At 52.1% G+C, this 15,897-nt stretch overlaps 1 protein-coding gene across 5 annotated transcripts; it reads left to right on the top strand.

The window, feature by feature from the left end:
- AKR1A1 (aldo-keto reductase family 1 member A1) lies at positions 1,229–15,152 on the top strand. 5 transcript variants are annotated; one of them, XM_021093495.1, is made up of 10 exons: positions 1,229–1,778; positions 7,525–7,560; positions 9,592–9,680; positions 12,042–12,161; positions 12,338–12,489; positions 13,148–13,343; positions 13,628–13,827; positions 14,095–14,167; positions 14,308–14,394; positions 15,012–15,152. In XM_021093495.1, exons 3-10 carry the CDS (start codon positions 9,597–9,599, stop codon positions 15,075–15,077), a joined length of 978 nt encoding a protein of 325 aa, XP_020949154.1. In that variant the 5' UTR covers positions 1,229–1,778; positions 7,525–7,560; positions 9,592–9,596; the 3' UTR covers positions 15,078–15,152.

The raw sequence follows: 15,897 nt of genomic DNA, 5'->3' as shown, positions 1-15,897 counted from the left end.
CGGAGTGAAATGTTGGACCCTCAGTCCGCCAGGACACCGGACCTATTGGTAGGAGAGTGGGGGAATAATCCAGGGAGTAAAAAATCATGGGGCAGAGTGGCACTGGGGGAGTACAAAGGAGGGGAAAGAAAGGCAGAGCTACACCAGGACAAATCTTCTTGCCCACTTTCACCAAGGAAAACATAAATTCAAGATACCTCTCACCCCAAACAGTAAAGGCTATTTCAAATCTCCGAACTGTAACTTAATAGCTATGTGAGTGAGCAAGGTAAACCTTGCTGAATCTGTATAATTTGCAAAATATAACATAAATACCTTCTCACAGGCGGCTTCAAGTGTGATGCTAACATCTGTATCTTCATCTGGCTGGTGGTTACTTGGAATCACAGTTGTATGCTTAAGATTTGTACCTTTGGGAGTTCTTGTGGCTCAGGGGAAACTAACCCTTCTAATATCCATGAGGATGAAGGTTTGATCCCTGGCCCTGGCTCAGTGGGTTAAGGAGCCTGAGCTGCAGTGTAGGTCGCTGATGTAGCTTAGATCTGGACTTGCTGTGGCTTAGGCCGGCGGGTGTAGCTCTGATTCAACCCCTAGCCTGGGAACTTCCATATGCTACAGGTGTGGCCCTAAAAAGCAAAAAATGAAAAAATAAAAGGGACTTGTGCTTTTGGAGTTCCTGCCGTGGCTCAAGGGGATATAGCAGTGTCTCTGCTGCACCAGGATGCAGGTTCCACCCACCCTCCCCAGTGGGTTAAAGGATCCCAAGTTGCCACAGCTGCATAGGTTGCAACTGCGGCTTGTCCCTGGCCTGCGAACTTCTTATGCCTACCACGGCCAAGGGAAAAACAAAACAAAACAAAACAAAAACCACCCCCCAAAAACTCTGTACATTTTTCTGTATGTATGCTATACTTCAGTAAAAAAGGATTACAATAAATAAAATTAAAAAGGGCATCGTCCCCCCTTCCAGGGTTGTTGGGAACACTGAAGACTCATGTTTATAAAGCGCACACACACACGCACACACACACAATAAATGCGCTGCCAGGGGCCGTGGTCCGGATACAGGGACCAAGAACTTTAATCTCTTGAAGCCCGTAGATTCCAGATCTTCCCAAACAGTCAACCTTTGTGCTGAGGCTACTCTCGGCTTCAGTTGGTGCAACCAAACAATGGGACACATTTAGGGGTGTTCCGGGACCTTGGCCAATCCGACTCTTCGGAAACTAATGGAGGAACCGAGCAAGAGCTGGGACTGCAAAGCCGGAGGAACGAGCCGCCACGTAGGGCCCAGAACCCGCCCCCTCCAGACGAGGAAGGAGCGGCCGCTGCCCGGGGCGGTGCTGGGGGCACCGTGGCGGGGCCTGACTCGGCCCCCGGAGCCTCCCACCAGTGCCGCGCAGCGAGCTCTGCTCGTCGGCCGAGCTCTCTAAACCCACGTGGCGGAGGGTGTCAGCGCTCCAGCCGATCCACCCACCAGCATCCTGCGGAAGGGGTGGTGCAGACGCCCCTCTCGGGCTTCCACGCCGCCACGCCTTTCTGGAGGCTCGGGCGGGGGTCCCCCTCGGCGCGGGATGCTGAACCCCGGCCTCAGCTCCTCCTCCGGCAGGGGAGGAGCTTCCGCTTCGCCGCCAGACTTAAGTGAAGTCCCCGCCTCCAGGCGCAAGCTGGGGTTTCCTGCTGCCCACCCATCTCGGGAACCGAGGCCTGTTGAGTCACTAGCAGGGCACACGACTGACCTGAGAAACCAGGAGAAGTTACTCTCTGCTCGAGCCGAGGTGAGTTTCTCCTCTGCTGCCCCATTTTTGTCGCCTTGGAGATGGCCTCGACCCTTCAGGACAGAAGTGTCCGCCCCGGGCTCGAGCGAAGTATATGCTCCGGGGGCGGCCGGATGTGCTTTAAGATCCTCTTATTTGCTGAACGATCTTGGATGCGCTCATAGTTTGTCTACACCTCAGTTTTATCAGTGCTAAAGTCAGTTCCTACCTCGGAACTGTCGCAGTAGTGGCTTAAAGCTCCTGGCACATACTGTGTTAGTTGCCATCTTCCTTTTGTCTGCCCACGAACACGGTTTTTCCAGGAACTCTGGCTTTGATACGGAATTGCTGAGATGCTTTTCAGAAGTGGCAGGAGGGGAGTTTGCTGGCTTAGGCACCTGCCTTAGGTTTGGGAAAGCCAGGGCATGTTTTTCTGTTGCCCCCGTGCTCTGTGAAAGTGAGGTGGAATCTGAACCTTCACCAGATGGGGCTATTATTAATTAACTCTTACCTTCAGGGCTGCAGGACCTCTCTTGGAAGAGTCTCGAAGGCCTTGATCAGTCCTGGTTCTTTTTTTTTTTTTTTTTTTTTTTCCCACTGTACAGCAAGGGGGTCAGGTTATCCTTAGATGTATACATTGCAGTTACAGTTTTTTCCCCAGTCCTGGTTCTTTATCCAAGTGCTCAGTTTTCGTATCTGTGATACAAGAACAATCTCTTTCCAGAGCCACTGGGAATTTTTTTTTCCTGAAGATTGTAAAGTGCTTTGATATTTTCCAGAGATGATTCTTTCCAGGTTATCAAAGAAGTCAAAGAAGAAGGCGCTGGAGGCAGTGACTTTGTCAAAAGCCCCTCCAGCCGTGGAGACCTCCTTCATTAGCCTCTGTGTGGGGGCTGGCAGAGGGGTGTGCAGGCACTCCAGGAGTGAGGGCTTTAGGCAAATGACAAGCCCTGGCCTCGAGGAGTGCACAGATTTGTGGGGGAAACTGAAACGAACAAACGGATGCAGCAGCAGTGTGCACAAGCTTTCTGTGTATGGGAGGAGCCAGAAGTGGTAGCTGAAGGTGAGCAGCCGTCAGCCGGGCCAGGGTAGGAACTTGGGGAAGGAAGGGGTGCAGCGGCTTGGAGTCAAGTAAGTGGTGGCTGGTTCTGCAAAGACGAGGATATGCAGTCTGAAATGAAGAGGTGGAGAAATGAGCAAGTGTGTGCCAGAGGACGAAGGGTACTGCTGAGGAGCTTGGACTTTATCCCGAGGGTAGGAGAGGACCACCGCAAGAGAGCCTGGGAGTTGCATGGCTAGATTTGGTGACTGCTTTGTGGTGAGAGGGGCCACACTGGAAGCAGAGAGATCCCAGGACGGGAGAGTTCCAGCTGGAGCAGGGGCCCTGCAGGTGGATATGCATGGGCTGGATAAAGATTTAAGATACGTGTTTTGTTTGTTTGGGCCGAGCTCATGGCGTGTGGAAGTTCCCAGACCAGGGATCAAACCTGCGCCACAGCCGTGACCCAAGCCACTGCAGTGACAACACTGGATTCTTAACCTGCTGTGCCACAGAACTCCAGGAAGTATATATTTTAACGTCTTTTCACATATATCAAGAAGTACAGGGAGCGTTATTGCGGTCTTAGGTTTTACATTACAGTTTAGAGGAAAAGTAACTTTTAAAAAATATATTTACAGGATTTTTTTTTTTTTTCCTTTTTTTGGTCTTTTTAGGGCCGAACCCGAGGCATATAGAAGTTCCCAGGCTAGGGGTCAGATCAGAGCTGCAGCTGCCGGCCTACACCATAAGCCACAGCAACACCAGAACCGAGCCATATCTGCAATCTATACCACAGATCACGGCAACACTGGATCCTTAACCCACTGAGTGAGGCCAGGGATTGAACCCGTGTCCTCATGGATACTAGTTGGCTTTGTTACTGCTGAGCCACAATGGGAACTCCCTTTACAGGATTTTTTTTGTTTTTTAAACAGGATTTTTTTTTTTTTTTTTTTTTTTGGGTTGTCTTTTGGAGCTGCACCCGAGGCATATGGAGATTCCCAGGCTATGGGTCTAATCGGAGCTACAGCTGCCGGCCTACGCCAGAGTCACAGCAACACCAGATCCTTAACCCACTGAGTGAGGCCAGCGATCAAACTTGCAACCTCATCGTTCCTAGTCAGATTCGTTTCGGCTGCACCAGGATGGGAACTCCTAAACAGGATTTTTAACACAGCCAGATAGACCAAATCTTGGCCAGCATTGCATTTTTAAGTGGATTGCCCTGCTGGCTTCTTTGAAGAGCAAGAGAAGATATGCTCCCCTCCCCATCACCTGTCAAAACCCTATCCTGATCATACTGATAAATGCCTCAAGGAGTTCCCATCATGGCTCAGCAGAAACGAATCTGACTAGTATCCATGAAGACACAGGTTCAATCCCTGGCCTCGATCTGTGGGTTAAGGATCTGGCATTGCCGAGAGCTGTGGTATAGGTCACAGACGAAGCTCAGATCCCATGTGGCTGCGGCTGTGGTGTCGGCTGGTGGCTGTAGCTCCAATTCAACCCCTAGCCTGGGAACCTCCTTATGCTGCGGGAGTGGCCCTAAAAAGACAAAAAAAAAAAAAAAAAAAAAAAAGAAAAGAAAAGAAAATAGAAAAGAAGAAATGCCTCAAACATTTTTTTTTTTTTCCTTTTTAGGGCCACACCCACAGCATGTGGAAGTTCCCAGGCTAGGGGTTGAATCGAGATACAGCTGTTGTCCTCCGCCAGAGCCACAGCAACTCAGGGTCTGATCCATGTCTGCAGCCTACACCACAGCTCATGTTAGATCCCTGACCCACTGAGGAAGGCCAGGGATTGAACCCGCATCCTCATGGTTGCTAGTCGAATTCGTTTCTGCTGTACCACAATGGGAACTCCCAAACAAACTGAATTTTTTTTTTTTTTTTTTTTTTTGTCTTTCTGTCTTTTCTGGGGCTGCACCCGAGGCATATGGAGGTTCCCAGGCTAGGGGTCTAATCAGAGCTACAGCTGCCAACCTACACCACAGCCACAGCAACACCAGATCCAAGCCGCATCTGTGACCTACACCACAGCTCAAGGCAACACCAGATCCTTAACCCACTGAGCAAGGCCAGGGATGGAAGCCACAACTTCATGGTTCCTAGTTGGATTCATTAACCGCTGAGCCACGACGGAAACTCCACAAACTGAAATATTTTAAATGGCTTTTTTTTTTTTTTTTTTTTGATGGCTTGTACTGTGAGCCTGTCTAGTTTGCTTTATCCAAGGCCTTGAGTCCCTGGTGCGATAGAGAATAAGAACGAAGAGCATGGTCGGGCACTGTGCAGAGTGCTTTATATAGAATATCTTTTCAGAATGGGGGAGCCGACACCCAGGTCCAGATCTGTGCAGCCCCAGAGCTTGAACTCTTTCCTCTGTGCTCTGTTGCTGGATTTGATAAGTATAGCTTTGTTTTTCTTGTTCTCCTTTGGCTGCCCTGCAGCTTATGGAGTTCCTGGGCCTGGGATCCGATCCAAAGCTCCGTTGCGACCTATACCATAGCTGCCACTATGCTGGGTCCTTTATCCCACTGTGCCAGACCAGGGATTGAACCTGCGTCCTGGTGCTGCAGAGACTGCCACCCCTACGGATCCCATGGCGCCACAGCGGAAACTCTCAGTGCAGTTTTAGACACGATGAGTCTCAGGCCCTGTAGGACATCCTGGTGGAGATGTCCAGAGGGAGGTGGGAAGGATTAGTGCTTCGGATGATAACTGAAGGTGTGAGCTCGCCAAGAGTGAGAGGGGGCCGGGGACAGAACCCTGAGGGCACCTGTATTGATGGGAGGCAGAGAGAGGAAAGGCCCCTGCAGCTGGGGAACACTCAGGTGACTACTGCCTCCTCTTCTTCCTGTGTTTTCAAGTTTCTTGCAACCAGGCGGCAGCGAGGGAGACCTCCTCTGAGAAGGGAAGATGGAGCCCCAGGGAGAAGGAACCTAGACACTGACCTGGGAATAATAAAACCTGAGTCCTGATGCTCCCCTCACCCCTCTCTCCCCACACACCCAGCCCTCGCCTTCCATCTAGAACCTCTCCCAAGATAACGTGAGGGTTGTTGAATGCTGCTGGAGGTCCAGCTAGGCAGTAGCTGACAAGTTCAGAGCCTGTTAACGCAGGGCTAGGCTAGAAGGCCAGTGCCTCGGGCAGAAGATGAAGTCAGGAGCTGACAGAGGATGACTGTCTGTTCTAGGGAAAAACATCCGTCTTCTGCCCTCCCTCTGTCCTTTGGAGCTCTTGTTCTTTGCAGGTCTTTGTTGGGTGCTTTTTACCTCTAGGGTCCCTGCCCCCCAAGCCTTAAGCCTTTTTGGTTTTCAGTTTCACCTGCAAAAAAAAGAGAGAGGTAAGCATTGAGTTTCTTCTTCCTTTTCTCCTGAGGCCAGGTTGTTGTTTCCTGCTCTTAGCACAGGTGTAATTTCAGAGCCATCCCTTGTGTTCTGGTAAATCTAGGAGAGGCCAACAGGTCACTGGTTGGGGATCAAGCCCAGCGAACCAGCCATAGACCCCGGTGGCAGCTGGCAGGCTAGTTCTGGTGAATTCCAGACATGCTTGCTTGATCCCAGGGCAGGTTTTTTTGTTTTTTTTTTTTGCCTTTCTGCACTTTCTAGGGCCGCTTCTTACGGCTTAGGGAGGTTCCCACGCTTGAGGTCTAATCAGAGCTGTAGCTGCCTGCCTACACCAGAGCCACAGCAATGCGGGATCAGAGCCACGCCTGCGACCTACACCACAGCTCAGGGCAACGCTGAGCGAGGCCATGGATGGAACTCGCAACCTCATGGTTCCTAGTCGGATTCATTAACCACTGCGCCATGACGGGAACTCCAGTCCCGAGTATTAGAAAAGACAATTTGGTGTGTTGGCTACACTTACTTACAACTTGTTATAGTACTTGCTCTACCTTAATAGTCTTTGAGGTCCTTTCAAAACCTGGAAACAAAGGTTAGGATAATAAAGATATTATCAGACAGGTAGTTATTTGCCCCACATCCGCAGCTAAGTGGCAGAGCCAAAGATTCAAGGAGGAGCTGAATCATTGGCTCTAAGAGAATGATATTTATAGTTCTATGAGATCAAGGGAAAAGGTTGTTTCTACCTAATTGGTTCTTGGGGTGAGCACTCTTTCTCCTGGTTTTTTTTTTTTTTTTGGGGGGGGGGGCTGCACCCGCAGCATATGGAGGGTCCCAGGGGTCCAGTCAGAGCTGTAGCTGCCGGCCTGCACCACAGCCAATGGCAACACCGGATCCTTAACCCACTGATTGAGGCCGGGGATCAAACCCGAAACCTCACGGTTCCTCATTGGATTCGTTAACCACTGAGCCCCGATGGGAACTCCTCTTTCTCTTCACTTGGATGTAACTTCTCTTCATCAAGGCTTGACTCAGATGTCATCTCCAAAAAGCCGTCCTATCAGAGGTACCCTTCTCTTGTAGCACTTGTGTAGATTTTGGTCATGTCTTTTACGCACTGCGCCGATATCCTCGGCCTTTGCCCCCCGCCCCCGGCTCCCCCATCCCCATCTCAGACCATAAACTCCAGGAGGGTAAGAACACGTGCGAATATGTGTGTCTCAGAAGGTCCCCTGGGGTGCAGCAGGTTAAGGATCCCCTGTGCATGTCGCAGCTGAGACGCGGTTTAATTCCTGCCTGGGGAACTTGCACCCACTGTGGGTGCGGCCGAAACAGTAAATAAATAAATACATAATACGTGTTTCTCTTGGGTCTAGCAAAAAGCCTTGGACTGTTCATCATTTGCTGACAGAGTGAGTATTTGGGGGCCATTTGGAGACATCTGGTTTTCATTTTATTATTGTCTTTTTCTTTTCTTTTCTTTTTTGGGGACTCTGATTTCTGGTTCTTAGAGCTCTCCAAAGGGGGTTGCTCCAATCACCCACCTGTTTCATTCAGTTGGAAATTTTCATTATCTGTAATATACTGCTTTCTGCTGCATTAAAATCCTGTGTCTGGTTCCCTCTCCTGGGAGGACTTTTCCCTTGACTCCTGGGACAGTCCAACTCATTCTTTTTTGGTCTTTTTTTTTTTTTTAAGGGCTGCACCCGTGGCATATGGAGGTTCCCAGGCTAGGGGTCAAATCGGAGCTGCAGCTGCTGGCCTACACCACAGCCCCAGCAATGCCAAATCCTTAACTCACTGAGTGGGGCCAGGGATTGAACCTGTGTCCTCATGGATACTAGTCAGATTAGTTTCTGCTAAGTCACGGTGGGAACTCCCAATTCAACTCATTTATTTACTTTTTTGTCTTCTGTCTTTTTAGTGCCACACCTGCGGCATATGGAGGTTCCCAGGATAGGGGTGGAATTAGAGCTGTAGCTGGCAGCCTGCACCATAGCCACAGCAATGCTGGATCTGAGCCATGTCTGCAGCCGGCACCACAGCCCACGGCAACGCCAGATCCTGAACCCACTGAACAAGGCCAGGGATTGAACCCACAACCTCATGGTTCCTAGTCGGATTCATTAACCACTGAGCCACTACGGGAACTCCTTTCCAACTCGTTTTTAAAAGCCAGTGTTGGAGTTCCTGTTGTGGCTCAGTGGTAACAAACCCTACTGGTATCCATGAGGACTTGGGTTCAGTTCCCGGTTCTGCTTAGTCAGTTACGGATCCGATGTGGCCATGAGCCGCGGTATAGGTTGAAGACGAGGCTTGATCTGACATTGTTGTGGCTGTGGAGTAGGCCTGCTGTTGTAGCTCCAGTTAGACCCCCTGGCCTGGGATTTCGTATGCTGCAGGTGCAGCTCTAAGTAGAGAAAAAAATAAAAAAGCCAGTGTCATTATTTCCTGGTCCCTTGCTCATTCTGTAGCACGCTGTGTACGTATATACTGCGAGGCATAGCTCATGTATTTTATAGGTCTGTGTCTACTGGCTTCTTCCTGCCTTTTCCCCTCAGCTCCTCCTTGAATCATTGGGTCTGCCACTTAGCTGTTGATGTGAGGGCAAAGAACTACCTCTCTGAGCCTGTTTTTTCATCTAAAAAATGGTACACTTCCTTTGTAAGACCCACTCAGGCGCAGCCGTGTGGCTGATAACTGAGAAGGACACAGGGTCTCTGTAGTTTGGACCCTCGGGTAATGCTCATTTCATCCTCTGAAAAGGGACCCCTTCCCCAGCCCGTTCTGTCCCCTGGTCTCAGTTTATCTCTTAAAAGCCTTTGCTAGTCTTATACCAGCTTGAGCCTTATGTAGTCAAACCTGGGCACTTCTGGGGAACTACCTGCCTTTGTTTTTAGGTTTAGAGCTCTTTTTTTTTTTTTTTGGTCTTTTTGGCATATGGAGGTTCCCAGGCTAGCGGTCCAGTCAGAACTGTAGCTGCCGGCCTATGCCAGGGCCACCGCAACACTGGATCTGTGCCCCATCTGTGACGTACACCGCAGTTCACGGCAACGCCAGATCCTTAACCCACTGAGCGAGGCCAGGGCTCCAACCCGCGTCCTCATGGATGCTGCTGGTCGGGTTTGCTAACCACTGAGCCCCGATGGGAACTCCCTAGATTTAGAACTCTTTAACACAGACCTTGAGCCTGGAAGAAGGAGGAGCAGCCAGGCTGGTGGTCTGGTGAGTGTGTGCTCCGTAGTTGCTGGCTTTGGTTGGTTCTGGGCACCCTGACTCAGCTGCCTCTGCTCCCAAGCATGTACGCATGACCCTGTATTTGTCCTCCTGTGACTTCTGTGCCCCCTTTACCAGCCACGTTTTACAGGGGTCCTGACCCTTGGGTAGCCAAGGTCCAAGCAGCAGTTCTGACCCCCACACCCTTCTCTTGCCATGTGTTTCAGGGGCAATGGCGGCTTCCTGTGTCCTCCTGCATACTGGGCAGAAGATGCCCCTGATTGGACTAGGCACCTGGAAGAGCGAGCCTGGCCAGGTGAGGGACCGGGACGAGGAGGAGGCCTTCTTGTGCCTCTGCTTTGGGAAGGGGTCCCCGGGTCTTCCCGCCCAGCCCCACCACTATACCTCTGGTGGGATGAGCCTGGAGGCAGTGGGAAGAAGGGGCCCGCAGTGAGCACTCGGCTTCCCCAGCAGAATCAGAGGAGGATGTGGGGGGTCCGGCAAGGCCGAGGTCGTAGGAAGGAGCCCTTTCCCTGGCTGGATCTGCACTGAGTGCTGTGGACACATGGAGCCCCTCTGTGCTGGCCCTGTGCTAATCCCTACCATGCCACGTATCACCCTATGCTGAGATCCTGTCTCCGGCCCCCACAGTGCTCCTTGAGGCCAGAGGTAGGCATGCAGCAGGTGTCAGGGTTTAAAGAATAACTAGGTCAGGCGTTTCCATCATGGCGAAGCAGAAACAAATCTGACTCATCCCTGAGGACGAAGGTTCCATCCCTGGCCTTGCTCAGTGGGTTAAGGGTCTGGCTTTGCAGTGAGCTGTGGTGTAGGTCACAGACTCAGCTTGAATCTGGCTGTGGCTGTGGCTTTGCTGTAGGCTGGCAGCTACAGCTCCGATTCAACCCCAAGCCTTGGAATCTCCGTATGCTGCAGGTGCGGCCCTGAAAAGACAAAAAAAAAAAAAAAAGAATGATTAGGTCAACTGTTGAGACTGAAGTTCAGCAAACTTTTTCTTAAAGAACCAGATGGTTAATAATTTAGAGTTTTGTCAGACAAGTTGCAAAATGGAAGTGACTCTGTACTTAATGTAACCTTCTAAAAATAAAGGGAATTCCCTTGAGGTTCAGCAGATTAAGGATCCACCATTGCTACTGCAGTGGCTGGGGTCACTGCTGTGGTGCAGGTGTGATCTCTGGCCTGGGAACCTCCACATGCCAAGGTGCAACTAAAAAAAAAAATTACTCAGCCCAAGGGCTGAAAAAAAAAAAAAAAAAGGCAGCTGTTAACTGGGGTTTAGTGACCCCTGGCGTAGACCCGTCCAGCCTGGGGGAGCCTGGGAACGGAGAACTGCTTTCCTAGGTGGACGCTGGTAGAGATTCAGTTCCCAGCTGGGTAGAGCATCTCCTTAGGGCTCGCTTCTTGCTCTTGGCATCTGAATCCAAGTTCAGAGACATTTGGGAGGGACGCTGGCAGGGAGAATGACCTCTTGTCTTGGGGATTTAGGATGGGGTGTGTGGTGTGGTTGCGTAAATTCCGGCTTTTTCCCTTTGCTTTGCTTCTTGCAGCTGGCTAGGAGCCTGGTGCTGTAGGCAGGCCCTGACATGGCCTGGGACAAATCCAGGAGCTAAATGAAGGCAGGAGGTGGAGGCCAGAGCCAGGGCCTGGCTGTGGGGCAGTGGGAGAGAGCAGCAGGAGTAGGGTCAGGTGCCAGGGGGATATGTCTGGATAGAAGGAGGTATACATAAATGGGTATCTCGAATGGCAAGGGCCTGGCATCCTTGATTCTGCTCCTGATGTCATGTTTCCGGTCTATTTTTTTTTTTTTTTTTTGGTTTTTTTTTTTTTTTTTTTTTTTTTTTTTTTGCCTTCTTTCTAGGGCTGCACCTATGGCATATGGGGGTTCCCAGGCTAGGGGTCTAATCAGAGCTGTAGCTGCCAGCCTACACCAGACCCCAGCAATGCCAGATCCGAGCTGTGTCTGCGGCCTACATCACAGCCCATGGCAACGCCATATCCTTAACCCACTGAGCAAGGCCAGGGATCAAACCTGCGACCTCATGGTTCCTAGTCGGATTCGTTAACCCCTGAGCCATGACGGGAACTCCCTAGTCTGATTTTCAACAAATAGCCTGACGTGTCCTCTTCCTGGTGCCTGCTTTCCTCTCTCCTGATGAGGATCTCTGGGCCCAGCTTCCATCTCCCTCCTCTGCCTTCCTTTTCTCTCCCTCTCACCGCTTCTGCTCACCTGACCTCTCTTGGTCTACGTGGCTCTCTGCATGTGGCCTTGGCCTTGGCCTTATTTACCTGTGTATCACATTTCCCTCACCAGCTTCTCAGGCCTGGAGACCTCTCTCCCTGACCTGTACTGCTCTGCTCTCTATCAATGTATGCATCCATCTTTGGAGCATCTAGCTGGGAACCCATTGTTAGTTTTTTTTCTGGGGCCAGCCACTAAGATTGCTTAGGTGGGAAGGAAGCTTGGAGGTTAGTGGGGGTGGGGACAAAGAGCCAAGGGCCTCTGAAGAGGCTTCTGTTCCTCTCAACCAGAGCCGTCTCCACCTCCGCTGCAAGGATGACTTAAATAAATTCCCACCCTCTCCCCCCATCGGTGACTCTCACAGGGGTATCTGTGGTGTAGACCCACAGGGCTGAAATGTCTGCTTTTCTGGCCTGGCAGGTGAAAGCCGCTATTAAATACGCCCTGACTGTAGGCTACCGCCACATTGACTGTGCTGCTATCTACGGCAATGAGCTTGAGATCGGGGAGGCTCTGCAGGAGACCGTGGGACCCGGCAAGGTGAGGACGGGGGCAGCAGAGGGGTGGGGGGCGAGGAGACAGACCCGGAGCCTGGGGCTGAGGCCTGGCTGAAGGGATCTGGCATCCACCTCCTCCTGATTCCGCTCCCACAGGGGAGCGTGGGTGGGGTGGGCTGCCCGTGGCTCTTCTCACCGTGGACCCTGCCCCTGCACCAGGCGGTGCCTCGGGAGGAACTGTTCGTGACTTCCAAGCTGTGGAACACGAAGCACCACCCCGAGGATGTGGAGCCCGCCCTCCGGAAGACCCTGGCTGACCTCCAGCTCGAGTATTTGGACCTGTACCTGATGCACTGGCCCTACGCCTTTGAGTGAGCCTTGCCAGGGAGCCGGGGGAGGGGGGGTCGTGTTAGTAACTTGTAAGTCAGTGGCCAAGCAGGAGAGGAGTGGCAAACTGAGGGGCCTGCCTACCCCCCCAATGCCCCCCCAACACCTTCCCACCCCCTGTCAACACCCCACCCACCTCCGACTGGAATGCAGCCATTTCTGCAGGTAGTTTAGCTACAGAAAAAGGAGTGTAGCCTCACCTGGTATGTATCCTGTACATAGGTGGTCCCTCCTGCTCCCTTTGTACATCTGAGATACATTCTAGCTTCTGTTGCTCTGGGTTGCAGTACAGAGTAAGCTCCACAGAGGGTGTGAGAGGAGCTGACCGTGGGCCCTGGGCTCTGTGCTTGAAGGAGGCTGCAGGAGCATGCAGCCTCTCCCTGGGGAGAAAGGAGGTAGGAAAGACCTCCCCAAGGAGAGGAGGAGCAATCTTGGAAGAAGGCAGAGAGGGGATGGGCATTCCCTATAGCATCCACACTCGGGTCCTGACCTGGCAGGGTGAAAAACCCACACTTTGCTCATTCGTGGCCCTGTATCCCTTCTGGGCCTGGACTCGAGCGCAGGGGACATTGAGTGGCTGGTGGGCAGGTAGGCAGGAGCCTGGCATTCGTGTCCACACTCGGGGGGCTGTCTTTCACTCAGGCGGGGCGACAACCCCTTCCCCAAGAATGCCGACGGGACCATACGCTATGACGCCACCCACTACAAGGACACCTGGAAGGCCCTGGAGGCACTGGTGGCCAAGGGGCTGGTGCGGGCCCTGGGCCTGTCCAACTTCAGCAGTCGGCAGATCGATGACGTGCTCAGCGTGGCCTCGGTGCGCCCCGCTGTCCTGCAGGTGAACACAGCACATCCACTGGTGTGCGGGCCAGGGTGGTGTGCAGCGCGTGAGTGAGCAGATGAGACTACTTCATGGTGACGGCAGAAGCGATGGTGCAGAAATCTTCCACCTGTGGAAGGGCCCTGAAGTGTGGGAAGAGAATGAAACAGACAGCGGAGAGCTGTCAGGTTGAAGGGAACGGGGAGGTCAGCAGAGCAGGGTTGGTCAGGAGGTGCGTGTCTAGGTCAGGCCAGCAAGCTGGCTGTGGCCACGCCGTGGTGATACGTTATTTCTTGGCCTAGGTGGAATGCCACCCATACCTGGCTCAGAACGAGCTGATTGCCCACTGCCAAGCACGCGGCCTGGAGGTGACTGCTTACAGCCCTCTGGGGTCCTCTGATCGTGCGTGGCGTGACCCTAATGAGCCTGTCCTGCTTGAGGAGCCCGTGGTCCAGGCACTGGCTGAAAAGTATAACCGGTCTCCAGCTCAGATCTTGCTCAGGTGCGTGCCTTCCTGGGGGAAGATGATCAGGGCAGGGAGGGGGCTCCTGGGTTGGGAGGCAGGGGTTGAGGGGTTCCTTATCCAAATGTCTGGATGAGACAGAGATCTTGCCGTATGGTCTGGAGGGAGGCCATTCTCAGGCATGTTCCCCATTCCAGTGGGGCTCAGGGGCTCCAGGAGCTCAGAGGAGGCTGCATGGAGGACAGAACGCAAAACGTCTATGAGAACTGACTCCACTTGCTCACTGACTTTGATCCCCCACCGTAGGTGGCAGGTCCAGCGGAAAGTGATCTGCATCCCCAAGAGTGTCACACCTTCCCGCATCCTTCAGAACATCCAGGTACTTGGTGATGCGTCTGTCCTGTTCTTCAGCCCACTGGGACACAGTCTGGCCCGGACTCTGGCTAAAAGGCAGTGTTCCAGAACCCAAACCTCCACTCACAAAACTGGCTTTCCTGACCCCCCACTTCCCATCTGCAGGTGTTTGACTTCACCTTTAGCCCAGAGGAGATGAAGCAGCTGGATGCCCTGAATAAGAACTTGCGATTCATCGTGCCTATGCTTACGGTGAGTGTGTGTCACACCGAAGAGTCCGGGAATGTGAGCTCTGGGACAGGATTCTGGCCAAAGTCTGCCCTCAACCTTGCTGGTCAGAGGAGTGGCAGGATGTTGTTGGCAGGATTGCTGTCCTGGACACAATGGGCTCTTTATTCTTTATTGAGCTTGTGGAAATAGTATGGCTCAGGGATAAGGCATATACCCTGTGAGTTCTAGCCCTGTCTCTTAGTATCTTGTAACTTAGAATAAGTTATTTAACTTCTCCAGGCTTCCTCTGTGTAAAATGATTCCAGTTCCTGACATGTAGCAATTTCTCAGTAAATGATATAAATAGGGGAGCCTGGAAGGCATTCTCAACCCTGTTAGAGAGATTGAGGTTGTGCTGATGCCTGTTGCACATGGGGAGATAAATAGTTCCTTACCCCAGGAGACTGCAAACTCTTAGGGGCAAGGGCAGCTGCATACCAGGCTATGGGTTTGCTACTGGACCACTGTTGGTGCTGTGGCTCCTCTGAGCCTTGGCATCGTCTGTACACAGCTGAGCAGCCAGATTTGGGGAAAGACGCCCAGGGTCTTTTGAATGTCAGCTCTTGCTAATGGAGTCTTCTGTCTGTCTTTCTTTCCAGGTGGATGGGAAGAGAGTCCCAAGAGATGCAGGGCATCCTCTGTACCCCTTTAATGACCCGTATTGAGACCATAGCTCTTCCGCCACGGGGTCCTGCCATCCCCAGAAAGAAGGAGTTAATAAAGCCGTTGGAGCATCCGTGCTACTTGCTTATATTATTTGTCTGGTCAGACCTGGGATGGAAACTGTTCCTCATAGAGATGGCGGGTGTGACCTGCTCTGAGCCCAAATCTCCTTATCTTTCTTGGTTCTGCAGAATCAGGATGTATTAGAATTCCATGTCTGGAGTTCCTGTCGTGGCTCAGTGGTTAACGAATCCGACTAGAAACTCTGAGGTTGCAGGTTCGATCCCTGGCCTTGCTCAGGGGGTTAAGGATCTGGCATTGCTGTGAGCTGTGGTGTAGGTCGCAGACGTGGCTGGGATCCCACGTGGCTGTGGCTCTGGTGAAGGCCTGGCGGCTACGGCTCTGATTAGACCCCTAGCCTGGGAACCTCCATATGCCATGGGTGTGGCCCTAAAAAGACCCCCTGCCTGCTGAAAAAAAAAAAATTCCATGTCTGCTTACCTAAATGAGGTATATTAGTGGAGAAGCTCCATCTAGTGGCAGGTTTTAACACTGCCTACCACCCGGGAGTGATCTTAGTGAATATGCCCAAAGCTGATCACTTCAGAACAGATCAGGGCAATGAGAGTCCTGTGGTTTCTTGGCACTACTGGGCATGGGTCTTGAGTTCTCACTTCCCATCCACCCACTCCACCCCCCATCTGTGCCTAGTTTTAGGAATATGAAGAGCCACATTCTGAAGTTCGGGGGACCCAGCTGGCAAAATTAGGAAGGTGGGGACAGGAGCTTTTCCTCCCAGACACCATGGTCAGTGTACATAGG

Source organism: Sus scrofa, chromosome 6 (assembly GCF_000003025.6).
Source record: "Sus scrofa isolate TJ Tabasco breed Duroc chromosome 6, Sscrofa11.1, whole genome shotgun sequence".
Lineage (NCBI taxonomy): Eukaryota > Metazoa > Chordata > Mammalia > Artiodactyla > Suidae > Sus > Sus scrofa.
The sequence above is the reverse complement of the archived record's forward strand: the minus strand, read 5'-3'. Positions and strand labels throughout refer to the sequence as shown.